The sequence below is a fragment of the Mustelus asterias genome, chromosome 18 (genome assembly GCF_964213995.1).
Source record: "Mustelus asterias chromosome 18, sMusAst1.hap1.1, whole genome shotgun sequence".
Taxonomy (NCBI): Eukaryota; Metazoa; Chordata; class Chondrichthyes; order Carcharhiniformes; family Triakidae; genus Mustelus; species Mustelus asterias.
In genome coordinates, this window is record NC_135818.1 from 691,171 (window position 1) to 706,518 (window position 15,348).

At 44.1% G+C, this 15,348-nt stretch overlaps 1 protein-coding gene across 1 annotated transcript in view; it reads left to right on the forward strand.

Annotated features, from left to right (window-relative positions):
- The window catches only part of prkd1 (protein kinase D1), a 343,163-nt gene that overhangs the window by 220,284 nt on the left and 107,531 nt on the right, over positions 1-15,348 (forward strand). The window contains exon 3 of the mRNA XM_078233155.1: positions 232-363. Coding sequence (XP_078089281.1) covers positions 232-363 — 132 coding nt within the window. The remainder of the gene's footprint in view (positions 1-231; positions 364-15,348) is intronic.

Sequence of the window (15,348 nt, forward strand, 5' to 3'; positions counted from 1 at the left end):
GCTGGGAACCCAACTGATTAATTTTGTAAATACTCCAATTTACTAAAAACTTGTTAGTTAATTTAGAAAAATGCTTGCTTTTTAAAAATATTTCTTGACATCACATTCCACTACAGTGGATGAGGGAGCAGCTACAAAGCCTTTGTAAAGCAGATTATGTCAGCAAGTTAATGTATTGTAAAAATTCGCTTTGCGTGGCTCCTAACTTCTTCCTCTCTTTATAACGTGCAGCTGCTGCCACATTTGAAGATTTCCAGATTCGACCACACACCTTGTTTGTCCATTCGTACAGAGCTCCTGCATTCTGTGATCACTGTGGAGAGATGCTGTGGGGATTAGTGCGGCAGGGACTCAAATGCGAAGGTAAGCTTTAGTTTGTTACAATACACAGTGCCAAACAAAACAGAAATGGTATGTAGCCAGGATTGTGCATTTTTCCAGTAACCTACTGCCCCAGAAGGTTGTCAAACTCCAAGAACATAATGAAAATGTCTCCCAGTTAAGATGGAGATGGGGAGGAACCTCTCTGAGTATCATTAGTCGGTTGTTTTTCAGACTGGAGGAAGGTTTGTAATGGAGTTCCCCAGGGGCTGGTATTGTGACCCTTGCTCTTCCTGGTATATATTAATGACCTAGGACACAATTTCAAAATTTACAGATGATGCGAAACTTGGAAGCATTGTAAACCTAATACGATCACGAGGGGTCACGGGCTCAAGCTGAGAGGGGCGAAGTATAACTCAGACATCAGAGGGACGTTTTTTACACAGAGGGTGGTGGGGGCCTGGAATGCGCTGCCAAGTAGGGTGGTGGAGGCAGGCACGCTGACATCGTTTAAGACTTACCTGGATAGTCACATGAGCAGCCTGGGAATGGAGGGATACAAACGATTGGTCTAGTTGGACCAAGGAGCGGCACAGGCTTGGAAGGCCGAAGGGCCTGTTTCCTGTGCTGTACTGTTCTTTGTTCTTTGTTCTTTGTTCTAATAATGAAAAACTTCAAATGGACATGGACAGGCTGGTGGAATAGACAGACAAGTGGCAGATAATCTAATGCAGAGAAGAGTAAAGTGATTCAATTTAATTGGAAGAATGTACAGAGACAATATAAGATATAAGATATAATTCTAAAAGAGCAGGAACAGAAGAACCTGGGTATATATGTGCTTAAATCATTGAAGTGACAGAACAGGTTGAGAGCCTGGTTAATAAAGCATATAGCATACTACACTTTATAAATAGGGGCATAGAATGTAAAAACAAGGAGGTGATGATGTTAAACTTGTACAAAATACTGATTCAGCCTCAACTGGAATATTGGGCAGGATTTTACAGCCTGGCTCGAGCTGTTACCATTATCAATGCTTGACTGAGTTTCAAGTGCTAATGAGTTTCAGCACATTAGGTGTTCCATTGGTTTGAGAATGAATGATAGTTTTATGTAGTTGTAATAACAGTTATGCTGTTGATGGGGTTTCTTTGTTTGTTGACACAAGCTAATCGAATTACAAATATTGCAAGGTTTTTTCACAAGGCAGAATGCATTTCTCTCTGTGTCAGTGAGATGGAGGCTTTCATTAAATGGTGCAAGGATCAATGTTATTCCTCCTGCCACACTCGGTCGAATGCAGCCTTGATGTCAAGGGCAGTCACTCTCACCTCACCTCTGGAATTCAGCTATTCTGTCCATGTTTGAACCAAAGCTGTAATGAGGTCAGGAGCTGAGTGACCCAAACTGAGCACCAGTGAGCAGGTTATTGCTGAGCAGGTGTAGTTTGATAGCAGTGTTAAAGACCTTCCCATCACTTTACTGATGATCGAGAGTAGACTGATTGGGCGGTAATTGGCCGGGTTGGATTTGTTCTGCTTCTTGTGTACAGGACATACCTTCCATATTGCCGGGTAGATGCCAGTGTTGTAACTGTACTCAAACAGCTTGGCCAGGGGTGTAGCAAGCTCTGGAGCACAAGTCAATTGTAATATTGCCTGAATGTCATCTGGGCCCATAGCCTTTGCAGCATCCCGTGCTTTCAGCTGGTTCTTGATATCACATGGGCCAGAATTAGCCAGCCATTCATGCCTCACCATTGCTATAAGCGAGGACGGGGAATTTGACGCTCAGCCAAATCTCCATTCACTGCAGCAGGGCCGGAGAGTCTGGTCATGGAGTCAGTTGGTTGGAGACACTGACATCTGTGACGCTGGGGACATCTGGAGGAGGCTGAGATGGGCCATTCACTCAACGCTTTTGCCTGAATATTATTATCATTGAATCATAGAATCCTTACCGTGCAGAGGAAGGCATGCCCTCTCCCCCACTGCCCCCCCCCCCCCCCACCACCTCCTGTGGCACTTGCTGTTCCCTGCCCATTAACCAAGTCTCTATCTATGCTAATGTATGACCCCCAACACCATGGGCTCTTATCTTATGACTTAAACCTTTGTGAGGTGTTATGTCGAATGCCTTTTGGAAATCCAAATACAACGCATCTACTGGTTCCCCTTTATCTACTCTGGTTGAGATTTTCTTGATAAATTCAGTAAATTAGTCAGACACGATTTCCCTTCCCTGAAGCCGTGCTGCTGACCCTGTTTGATTAGATTATGATTTTCCAAATGTGCTGCTATTGCTTCCTTAATAATTAATTCCCACATTTTTTCAACAATAGATGTTAGGTTAATCGGCCTAAAGTTATCCGCTTTTGAATAGAGGTGTCACATTGGCAGTTTTCCAATCCTCCGGAACTTCTCCAGAATCCAAGGATTTTTGAAAAATTACAACCAATGTTTCCACTGTATCTCTGTAGCTGCTCCTTTAAGGATCTTGGGGGGAAGCCATCAGGACCAGGGGACTTACCTGCTTTTAGCCCCATTACTTTGTCTTATACTACTCCTCCATCTTCATGGCACACCCATTTGCCGCAGCACACCAGTTGGGAATCATCCGGATAAACTAAGGCTTTCCCCACATGCAGTCCCACTTCCTGTTTAAACAACAGTAAAAGACACTCAGTGGTTATATAAACCCAGACATAATCAGTGAGTAACAAACCTGAGAGTGGCTGGTGATCTGTTTGAGTGGTGCTTCTTTGGGACCCTTCCTGCTTAATGAAGGTGTGTGTGTTTAAGAGCGGGCATTCGCTGAACTGTTGAGGTTGAAAATGGCAGCCCTGGAATTAAATCAGCTTTACACATCCTTCCTTTCCATCACATCTCGCATACTTGCTCCTAAACCCATGTTAATGCTGCAAGCAAAATGGCAGCCAGCGCATCATGCCACAAGTGTGTGCTGATTAACACCAGAATGAAGCCCATTGTGCCGAAGCATGTGGTAGCCTCATTTTACAGCCTTTAATTCCTGACCTGCTTCTTGAGGGCAGGTCACTCACTTGACCACCACCACTTCCTCCCCCCCAAACAATCAGAAGTAAGTGTGTTCATGGCTGAGGGATTTCCCATTTGTAAGAAATTAAATTCTGTCTAAAAATCTGTTCCATCCATTGTGGGGGAGGTTGGGATTAAAATTTTCCCCAAGCACCACTGTATCTAGCCCCACCTGCCACACACACAAACACATTCACTGCTGCCTCTGAGCTGAAAGAGAGTGTTTTGCAGTTTAGCTAAACTGTCAGAAAGCACGCCATCAACACCTACTGGCCAATAATCAATGCTACCTCAACACCCCACTATTTAATATGAATCAGTGCAGGATAACTTAAGATCCAATATGAACAAAAGTCACCAAGTAGGATTCAGCGCTGAATGTTTTAATTTCTTCCATTTTAATTTCTTTCCACAGACTACCCCCTTTAGACAGAGGGGGAGCTTCTGGGTTCTGATCTTTATAACTGGTCAGACAACCATTCTCCAAAAATCTGAATTTCAGATGAAACAAAGTTCAGTTTAAACTTTTTATAATGTAGAATCAATTCCCGCAAAAACACTAACTAGTCAAGCGAGGAATACTTTTGTTAATGGATGATGTTGGCAGTAATTGCAAAGAGATCAAAGCATTTTGCAAGCAACAATGGTTTATAAAGTAATGTCTTAGCTGGTTGTGTGGTCACTGGCTGTGTGCAATCAGTAAGTTTATAAAGTAACATTTATTGGAAAGCTGGGTTGTTGGCCTTCCATAATATTCACCCAAGTGATATCTGCCTAAAAGCCGTAAAATCTTCTGAAGTTAACAGGATGAGTAGCACATGTCTAAATCTTTTTGCAACCAAACTTTTGTTTTAAATAGCAACATGCTGAGACAAGTGAACCATTTCCTTCTGTAACCACATATGCAGACGGAATATCAAAGGTTTATTTGCAGAATTTTACAAATCCACAAATTATTTCACACATTTGATGATGAGCAGATATGTAAGATCCAGACTGTCTTTTGCAATGTTATTGCCTCATACTCAATATTGCTGACAGCAATAATTATTTAATCTTTGTTGCAGCATTCATTTCTTTGAGATTATTACGTTACATTAACTGAATGAATTTTGTGGAAAAGCTTGTGAAAATGGAATGTAATTTTATGATTTCTAATTGCATGTTGCTGGAAATGGCATAGTGAGGTGATTTTGTACTAACATGAACTAACCACATGCACCAAGAGATGGAGTACTACCACTTTGTATAGACGTGGATATGAGCAGCTGTGAACTTTTGATAACTTTAGTCACCTGGAGAATTGGGCTATCTGTAACTGTGCTGATTCATGAATGTTGAACAAATTCCCTGAGTATCTGGGCACACTTTTCTGCCACAGACACCCCATTTCAAATGGGAGCTGTTGCAATTTTATATATATTTAAAATCCACTATTTCATCCAGCATAAATATTTCAGAAGCTAGTGTGTGGAATAATGACAATATTAGGAAAAGGTTAGGCAGTCATTTGATAAGAAAGTCTTATTGAGGGCTATAGGTAATGAATTGTAAATTCTGGATGTCAGACAAATGGACCAACTAGACTTTGCCATTCTTGTACATTCCTTGATTTCAGAATCTGTCCGGAAGCAAAAATGCTGCAGTTGGACTTTGTATTTTTTTTAACTAATTTGTCCTCAATTGATTTTCAACTGAACATTAAATTGTAATAAATAAAAAATTAAATTTGCTAGCTGCACAAAATTAAGAAAATTTGTTTGTAAATAGAAAATAACATGTTGCCTCTGAACAGTGTGAAAGTGTTGATGTTGCAATACTTTTGTCTTGTGATAAATTGAATTGAGTTTACCAGATTAATAACTGAACAAATTCTGAATTTAGGAAAATTTCCTGATGCAACACACACACCTTGGAGATTTGAATCTGATGTGTGATGAATCAGTTCTGATGAGACAAACAGCTGCAGATTATTTCTCAGTAAGACCCCTTCAAATTCCCAGAACTTCATCACTGGAAATAAACATAGGTTAAAAAAGTTGGGCATGATATAAAATTGGACCTGAGTGTAGCTGAAAACACAAGGTGCCAGAAAAGCCAAGAGAATGGAAACAGAAATGATTGTTAAGACTTTTCAATTTGTTAACAGAAAGGGAGGAAACATAACTCCTCTGTTTGTGTTTTAAAGTTGGTGTCAATATTCTTGCGAGTGTCTGAACACCAACTCTAACAGGAGTTATTTTCTCTGCTTTTATATCAAATCCTTAAATAACGGCGGGATTTTCCATGAAACCTGCTGCATGTTTGGCGGCAGTGAAGGGAGTCCATCATTGGTTGGTCGTGGGATCTTGAATGGGATTTCCTGTTGAAAGCCCCTCTCACGCTGGGAAACTATTGGCAGGCATGCGCTGTCAGTTGAACCGGGAAGATTCCGCCGGAGTGAACTGCTGGAAAATTCCAGCCAATTAATTTGCGCATCAATATTTTGATACTTTGTAGAATTTGAGTAATTCAGTACATCAGAGGATGGAAGTAATGAATTGGACATTTATTCCAGCAGGAATTTTAATTCTGGATCCTTCCCTTGTGGGATTTGTAAAGGTGTATTGATGAAATTATTCTGGTAATATGGCTAGAAAATCTAGAGGGAAATTAATTGTGCTTCAAGGTTTCCTTGAATACAAGGACAGAAGAAATAGGAGCAGGAGTAGGCCATTCAGCCCATCAAGCTTGCTCCAACATTCAGTGAGATCATGACCGACCTTCAACTTCAACACCATTTTCCCTCACTGTCCCCGAATCTCTCGATGTTTTTAATATGCAGAAATCTATCGATCACAATGAACTCACTCCACAGTCTCCACAGCCTGCTGGGGCAGAGAATCCCAAACATTCAACACCCTCCGAGTGAAGAAATTCCTCTTCCTCTCAGTGCGAAATGAATTGCCCCTTATTCTGAGACTGTGGCCCTGGTTCCAGACTCCCAGCCAGGGACAAACATCCATCCTGCCTCTACCCTGTCGAGCCCTGTAAGAAGTTTGAATGTTTGAATATCACCTTTCACTTTCCTAAACTGCAGAGGATAAAGGCCCAGTCTATTTAGTCTTTCCTCAGAGAACAATTGCTCCATCCCAGAAACCAGTCTGGTGAACCTTCACCACACTCCCTCAATAGAAAGTATCTTTCCTTGATGTGGCATCTGATACTGTTTTTTGTATCAATACATTATCGCTGTGTTAATTATCAATATTTTCACCATTCTTTCCATTCTGCACTTCTTGAGTTTTGACACAAGCCAGGGAATATTCTCAGATTATCGTTTCTTCAAACCTGCACCTGGACCCTCGCTCCATTACCCTGACATCACTCCCAAAACCAGTCTCAGGTATCGTATGGGCTTCAGACGTCCTGTGACAAATACAAGATCGAGGTACCAACACTAAGCCGCAATTCATTTAGAATGCAGAATATCAGGGGAACTGGGTATTAGCAGTGGCAGGAGTACCAATGGTTGTGCTGTGCTCTTCCACATTAACTCTTTGGGATCAGAGGGAGAAGGATGGTAACAATAGTTGGAACATTGCTAGTCCAGTCTAGTCACAGCTAACCACCTTGACCAACAACTTGCAAAATTGTCAGCCAAGCATTCCTGAAAGTTATAGTAAAAATGTCCAGAACTCTCTGACACTTTTGATAATTCACGTTTTCAATTAGAAATAGAATAGAATCCTTACAGTGCCAAAGGAGGACATTCAGCCCATCGGGTCTGTACCAACTCTCCGAAAGAGCATCTTGTCCAGTTCCATCTCCAACCATGCCCTCCCCCCCCCTAGGCCCCATCCCTGTAACTCCACGCATTTCCCATGGCTAATCCATCTAACCTGCACATCTTTGGACACTAAGGGTCAATTTAGCATGGCTAATCCATCTAACCTGCACATCTTTGGAGTGTGGGAGGAAACCGGAGCACCTGGAGGAAACCCACGCAGACACAGTGAGAACGTGCAGACTCCACACAGTCACCTGAGGCCGGAATTGAACCCGGGTCCCTGGTGCTGTGAGGCAGCAGTGCTAACCACCGAGCCGCCCGTTTTCTAAGGTACATGATTCAGGAAGATGAACAGAGGAATGGTACACACCATGAGGACTCTCCTTACCTTTCTCCCCCACAAGGGCTGCTGGTCTCAGAATCTCAGGCTCCGGATAGAAGTCTGAACACTGTTATTCTGGCTATCAGGTATCTTTTTTAACAGGTTTTTAATGTCAGAATTGATGTAAAGGGCAGCAGCAGTTAGAGAAACCTCAAGAAGATAGAGCAAATAGATTTACCAACATCAAACAGCAGGGTTTAGTATGAAAGGTTTAGTATGTAAACATTTATTGGCGTGATCAGTTTGCGAATGACTTAACAATTTCTATATTTATATAGAAAATAACAAAGACAAACCTTATGCTAATCAGATAACTGGAATGTCTCAGTTTGTTTTGCAAGTTCTTTCTCTCTAGCTATTAAGAATCTGTCAAAGAAATAATTTAACAGTTCTGGCTTGTGAGGTCTTACATATGTTACCATAGTTACTGCTCTACAGACTGAAAATTAAAGATGGCGGGGGGAGGGGAGTGGATACTTAAACATTATAATCGAAACAGTTTCTAATTGTGGGCCTTTAACTCCTTATTTCTGAAATTATAAATGTTATCTCTATAAACGTTATCTGTCTCAAATACTATAATTGTAAAATAAGCAACTGTTTTGTGTTTGTTAGGTAATTGTAGATTTAGGTAACTCAATGTAATAATGGAAAAGCTGTAATCAGTCAGTAAAGGGAGGGGTATATCAAGACAGGGTGGGTGAGCGTAAAAGTGGTGATTCAGCCTCACCTGGTGTATTGTCCACTTCTGGGCACAACACTTCAGAAAAGTTATGAAGATATTGGAGAGACTGCAGAAATATTTAAAAGAATCACTCCACGGTGAGGAACTTCAGTTACCTGCACAGATTGGATTCACTAAAATGTCGTGTTCATCCCTCTCCTTCATGAAGACCCATTGAGAACCTTACCCACATCTTCTGAAAGGCCCAACTTTTCCTTATTTATTCTCTTACTCTTAATGCAGTGGCCAAACTTCTTTGGATTTTCTTTGATTTTACCTATCATCTATGTTCTGCAATTCCAAATAAACCTGTTGGATTTTAACTTGGTGTTGGACTTTAACCTGGTGTTGGACTTTAACCTGGTGTTGGACTTTAACCTGGTGTTGTGAGACTTCTTACAATGTTCTGCAGCCTCTCTTTGCTTTCCAAATTTCCATTTTTATCACACCTGTACTTTCGGTCATATTTGAACCATTTGAGCTCAGTTGGACTTGAGGGTCCCAAGCACAATAAATGAGCTGAGCTCCTTTACTTCTAGTGCAACTCAGACCAGATTCCACCAGGTTTCAGTGCTGTGCTGCCAGGTGTCTAAATTGGCACCTGATCCTTACAGAGATATGTCAGAATGGATGTCAGGTCAAATAAATCAATGGTCATGCCTGCTGTGCAGAGGCAGCATGGGATCCTCGTAGCGTTGAAGGCTTTCAGTCAGGACACTAGCAAGGACTGGGATATCGAGAGTTATTGTCAAGGCCACTAGAGGACAAACAACACAAGGCTAACCCTGGCTCTTCGGACATGGGTCTTTTGGTCCTATTTACGACCCTTGTATCAAATGTGAAGTCGTGTAGGGGGGGACGTTCAGGAAGTTGTCATGCGTGATTTGTGTTGTGTTGACTGTATTCCTGCCTTGTATGTGATGGGAGGCCATTCCAAGGGAACTACCATTGATATTTATTTAGTCATTTACAGGGTGTGGGCATCGCTGGCTGGGCCAGCATTTATTGCCCACCCCTAACTGCCCTTCACTTCAGAATGCATTTGAGAACCAGCCACATTGCTGTCACATGTAGACCAGACCAGGTAAGGACAGCAGATTTCCTTCCCTAAAAAGGACATTAGTGAACCAGATTGCAACAATGGCTTAATGGCCAGATTTTTATTGAATTCAAATTTCACCATCTGCTGTGGTGGGATTAGAACCCAGGTCTCCAGATCAGTCTCTGGATTACTAGTCCAGTGACAATACCACTATGCCATAACCTCCCCTATTGCTCAATTGCTTTTATTCACAGATACAAGAAGAAGTGGACAATGCAGGCTGTAGATAACTTTGCCTTGTTAATAGCTATAATTAGAATGAGAAGAAAAAGGATCTATCTCTGATTGGCAGAGCTCCAGAAAGGCCATCCCCCTGAGGAACAAGAGCTAGTGAGGCTCCAGAAAGACCCAGAAAGTGATGAAGAGGGGCCAAATTCACGAGATGTTTGTTGCAGCCAAGGGTCTACAGAAGATGTAGCTCATACATGGAGATGAGGAGAAGGCAATGCCACAAACACCTTTCCTTGTCTAGGGATGTGGTAGCTCACGTTTGCCACATTCTCAATGAGGGTTTCATGCAGGGTATCTAATGTCTCTTGCTATGAAGATAACCGTTACAATGTTTTGCCGATGGGTCTTTCCAGGGCTGCACTGAGGACCTTTGCGGAATTTCACAATTGGTGACACAAATGAATAAGAGGTGTGACTGATGTCCTGTTCAATAAAGCTCGTTATTACATACAGTTCCACATGGATGAGGCAAGCCAGGCTGCCAGAGCTGTGAGATTCGCTGTGATCTCAGGCTTGCCGTGAGTGCGGGGCACCAGCAACTGCACACATGTGAATTTGAGATCTCCCTGGCAGCAACCAGTGAAATTCATGAATCAGAAAGGATTTGGTGAAGGTACAACACAGTGTGCACAATCTGTAGCTAAGACACGCTGCAGCAATCTGCCAAGACTCCTTCAACAGCACTTTGCAAACATGTGACTTCTACCATCTATGAGAACAAATGTGGCAAACACACGTGAATGTAGAGACATTGGAATTCGGAGCAGAAGTCGGCAAATTCAGCCCTTCCAGCCTGCTCCGCCATTCAATCAGATCATGGCTGATCTCTCCCTGGTCTCAAATCCACCTCCCCACCTGTTCCCCATATCCCCTTATCCCTCTTTTATTAGAAATATATCTATCTCCTTCTTGAAACCATTCAATGATTCAGACTCCACCGTGCTATGGGGCAGCGAGTTCCACAAATTCACCACCCTCTGCGAGAAGTAGTTCCTCCTCACCTCAGTTTTAAACCTACCGCCTCTCAGCCTATCCCTGTGACCTCTTGTTCGAGATTGCCCCATAAGAGGAAACATTTGGTCTACGTTTACTTTATCAATCCCTTTTAAAATTTTATATACCTCGATCAGATCCCCTCTCATCCTTCTAAACTCCAGTGAGTACAAACCCAAACTGTTTAATCTCTCCTCATACATCAACCCCTGCACCCCAGAATCAATCTGGTGAACCTCCTCTGAACTGCCTCCAATGCCACCACATCCTTCCTCAAACAAGGAGACCACAACTGGACACAATACTCCAGATGTGGTCTCGCCAACATCCTATACAATTGCAACAACACTTCTCTACTTTTAAACCTCAGACCCTTTGCAATAAATGCCAACATCCTATTTGCCTTTTTTATTACGTGCTGCACCTGCATACCGACTTCCTGCGATTCATGAACACAGACACCCAGATCCCTCTGCCCAGACGCATTTTGAATCTACTTTCCAATTAGGTAATAATTTGCCTTTCTGTTTTTTCCACCAAAATGGACAACCTCACACTTATCCACATTAAACTCTATCTGCCAAATTTTGGCCCATTCTCCGAGCTATCGATATCCATCTGTAAAATCTTTATATCCTCTTCACTGCCTGCTTTCCCACCTATTTTAATATCATCTGAAAAGTTTGCTGTGTTATACTCCGTCCCTGCTTGCAGATCATTTATCACATCACCACTTGCAAGTTCCCCTCCAATGACACCAAGATTGATGGCATAGCGGACAGTGAAGAAGGTTATCTAGGATTGCAACGGGATCTTGATCAATTGGGCCAATGGGCTGACGAATGGCAGATGGAGTTTAATTTAGATAAATGCGAGGTGATGCATTTTGGCCGATCGAACCAGAGCAGGACTCAGTTAATGGTGAGGCGTTGGGGAGAGTTATAGAACAAAAAGACCTATGGGGACAGATTCATAGCTCCTTGAAAATGGAGTCACAGGTGGACAAGGTGGTGAAGAAGGCATTCGACATGCTTGGTTTCACTGGTCAGAACATTGAATAAAGGAGTTGGGATGTCTTGTTGAAGTTGTACAAGACATTGTAAGGCCACACTTGGAATACTGTATACCATTCTGATCACCTTATTATAGAAAGGATATTATTAACCTAGAAAGAGTGCAGAAAAGATTTACTAGGATGCTACCAGGACTTGATGTTTTAAGTTATAAGGAGAGGTTGGATAGACTGGGACTTTTTTCCCTGGAGTGTAGGAGGCTTAGGGGTGATCTTATAGAGGTTTTAAAAATAATCAGGGGCATAGATCAGCAAGATAGTCAACATCTTTTCCCAAAGGTAGGGGAGTCTAAAACTAGAGGGTATAGGTTTAAGGTGAGAGGGGAGAGATACAAAAGTGCCCAGAGGGGCAATTTTTTCACACGGAGGGTGGTGAGTGTCTGGAACAAGCTGCCAGAGGTAGCAGTAGAGGCGGGTACAATTTTGTCTTTTAAAAAGCATTTAGACAGTTAAATGGGTAAGATGAGGATAGAGAGACATGGGCCAAATGCGGGCAATTGGGACTCACTTAATGGTAAACACTGGGCAGCGTGGACAAGTTGGGCCGAAGGGCCTGTTTCCATGCTGTGAATCGCCATGACTCTATAAAGGATAAAAAATGTTGATCAGGCTGAACAAGGATGGGAGATTTCTTCCCCAAATGTCACGAGCGTACCAAATGGGTTTTTATGGCAATCCAACAGTTCTATGATCAGAGAATCATTACGGTGCAGGACATTAGAATAGTTGGGTGGTTTATAATTGACCAGTGCATACGCAACGGGCCGAAGGACCTTTTTCTGTGCTGTATACCTCTATGACTGTATGACTCAACAACAGATCGCAACAGACGCTGAAAGATGCCCTCATAAGAACAGGATATGGCGCTCGACTCATCGATCAACAGTTCCGATGCGCCACAGCGAAAAACTGCACCGACCTCCTCAGAAGACAAACATGGGACACAGCGGACAGAGTACCCTTCGTCGTCCAGTACTTCCCCAGAGCGGAGAAGCTACGGCATCTCCTCCGGAGCCTTCAACATGTCATTGATGAAGACGAACATCTCGCCAAGGCCATCCCCACACCCCCACTTCTTGCCTTCAAACAACTGCGCAACCTCAAACAGACCATTGTCCGCAGCAAACTACCCAGCCTTTAGGAGAACAGTGACCACGACACCACACAACCCTGCCACAGCAACCTCTACAAGACGTGCCGGATCATCGACACGGATGCCATCATCTCACGTGAGAACACCATCTACCAGGTCCACGGTACCTACTCTTGCAACTCGCCCAACACTGTCTACCTGATACGCTGCAGGAAAGGATGTCCCGAGGCATGGTACATTGGGGAAACCATGCAGACGCTACGACAACGGATGAATGAACACCGCTCGACAATCACCAGGCGAGACTGTTCTCTTCCTGTGGGGGTGCACTTCAGCAGTCACGGGCATTCAGCCTCGGATCTTCAGGTAAGCGTTCTCCAAGGTGGCCTTCACGACACACGACAGCGCAGAGTCGCTGAGCAGAAACCGATAGCCAAGTTCCGCACACATGAGGACGGCCTAAACCGGGATGTTGGATTTATGTCACATTATCAGTAACCCCCACAGCTTGCCTCCTGGACTTGCAGGCTGTCCTGTCTGGAGACAATACACATCTCTTTAACCTGTGCTTAATGCTCCCTCCACCCACATTGTCTGTATCTTTAAGACCTGGCTGGCTGTAGGGATTCGCATTCTAATCAGTATTTTGTAACTTGGTAACTTAGTATAAAAGGCAGTTACCTGGGGGGTTCGATCTCTTTGTTTAACTGGAGTGAGAGTGGGGGAGAGAGTCTTAGCAGGAGTGCTGAGAGTAAGCTAAGAAGTGATTTAATTATTCATTTATTCATTTAAGGGTATTCCTAGTATATTTCGCGGGCTTTTTTCAGGGTTTTGAATTGAGGAAGTGAGGTCAGCTGAAGGGGATTCTGGGAGGTTGAGTCTTAGTATAAAAGGCAGTTACTTGGGGGGTTCGTCGGGAGCATAAAAAGCCGTCTGCACTATACAGCGGGCAGCATCGGGAGCGGGCAGTGGAGTGAGTGGGGAGCAGAGTGTGCATTATAAGGGCTTTGGCTCACAGGGCTTGGGCTAAAAGGGCAAGGCAAGGCTAGTTATTTTTTACCCAACCCTATAAAGGATAAGGGCAGGTATGACTGATCGGCCAGTTCAGTGCTTCCGATGTGGGATGTGGGAGTTTCTGCAAACACCGAGCTTCCCAGAGGTTCACATATGTGCCAGGTGCGTGGAACTGCAGCTCTTGAGAGACCGTGTTAGGGAACTGGAGCTGCAGATCGCTGACCTTAGCCTAATCAGGGAAAATGGGAGAAAAATTGACAGCAGTTATAGGCAACTAGTTACACCGGGGCATCGGGAGAATGACACGTGGGTCACAGTTAGGAGGAGTAAAGGGCAGAAGGGTAAAGTACAAGGGAGGTCTCCAGAGGTGTCTCAAAATAGGAAGGGCTTGGTGACAGGTGTGAGAGGGGAGGGGAGTGGACAGTTAGAAGAAGGGTCACCTGTGGTTGTCCCACTCCAAAACAGGTACATTGTTTTAGATAGTGTGGAGGAGTGTGCCTCTCCAGGGGTAAGACACAGTGACCAGGTCACTGGCACACAGTCAGGCTCTGTGGCCCGGAAAGGGAAGAGAGGGGTTAGGAGAGCGATAGTGGTGGGGGATGCGTCAGTTAGAGGCACAGACAGGCGATTCTGTGGGGGCGAACGGGACTCCAGGATGGTAGTCTGCCTACCTGGTGCTGGGGTCACGGATGTCTCCGAGCGGATAGGAGGCATTTTAAAAGGGGAAGATAAAGAAACGGATGTCATTATACACATTGGTGGAAATGACGTAGATAGGAAGAGTAGGGGGGTCCTAAGGGAGCAATTCAGGGAGTTGGGAAATAGGTTAAAAAGTAGGGTCACTAGGGTGGCCATCTCTGGGCTGCTCCCAATGCCTCGTGCCAGTGAGGATAAGAATAGGGAGTTGGTTCAAATGAATGCCTGGCTAAAGGACTGGTCCAGGAGGGAGGGCTTTATTTTCATAGACCAATGGGAGGTTTTCAGGAGAGGATGGCACCTGTACAAGAGGGAGGGGTCACAACTAAGTTGGAAGGGCACAAATATCCTGGCTGGGAGCTTTGCTAATGCAGTTCGGGGGGGTTTAAACTAGTGTGGCAGGGGGGTGGGGATCAAACTATTAGGTCTATAAGTGTGGTGGCTGGGGACGAGCTTGGGGCTGGGACAAGGCTGGCAAAGAAGAAGAGCACTCTGGGGGAGGACGACCTCACTGAGCCTGGGGGTCTGGAGTGCTTATACTTCAATGCAAGGAGCGTAGCAGGTAAAACAGACGAACTTGGGGCCTTAATGCGCACGAGGAATTTGGATGTGGTTGCGGTGACGGAGACTTGGTTGAAAGAGGGACAGGACTGGCAGCTGAATATTCCAGGGTACAAGTGTTTTAGGCGAGACAGAGGAGGGGCCAAAAGAGGTGGGGGAGTAGCGGTATTGGTTGGAGAGCATATTACAGCGGTGCAGAGGGAGGACAATTCGGAGGAGTCGTGTAGCGAGTCACTCTGGGTGGAGCTTAGAAACAGGAAAGGCGCAGTCACTATGTTGGGGGTGTACTACAGGCCCCCCAACAGCCCAAGGGAAGTGGAAGAATGGA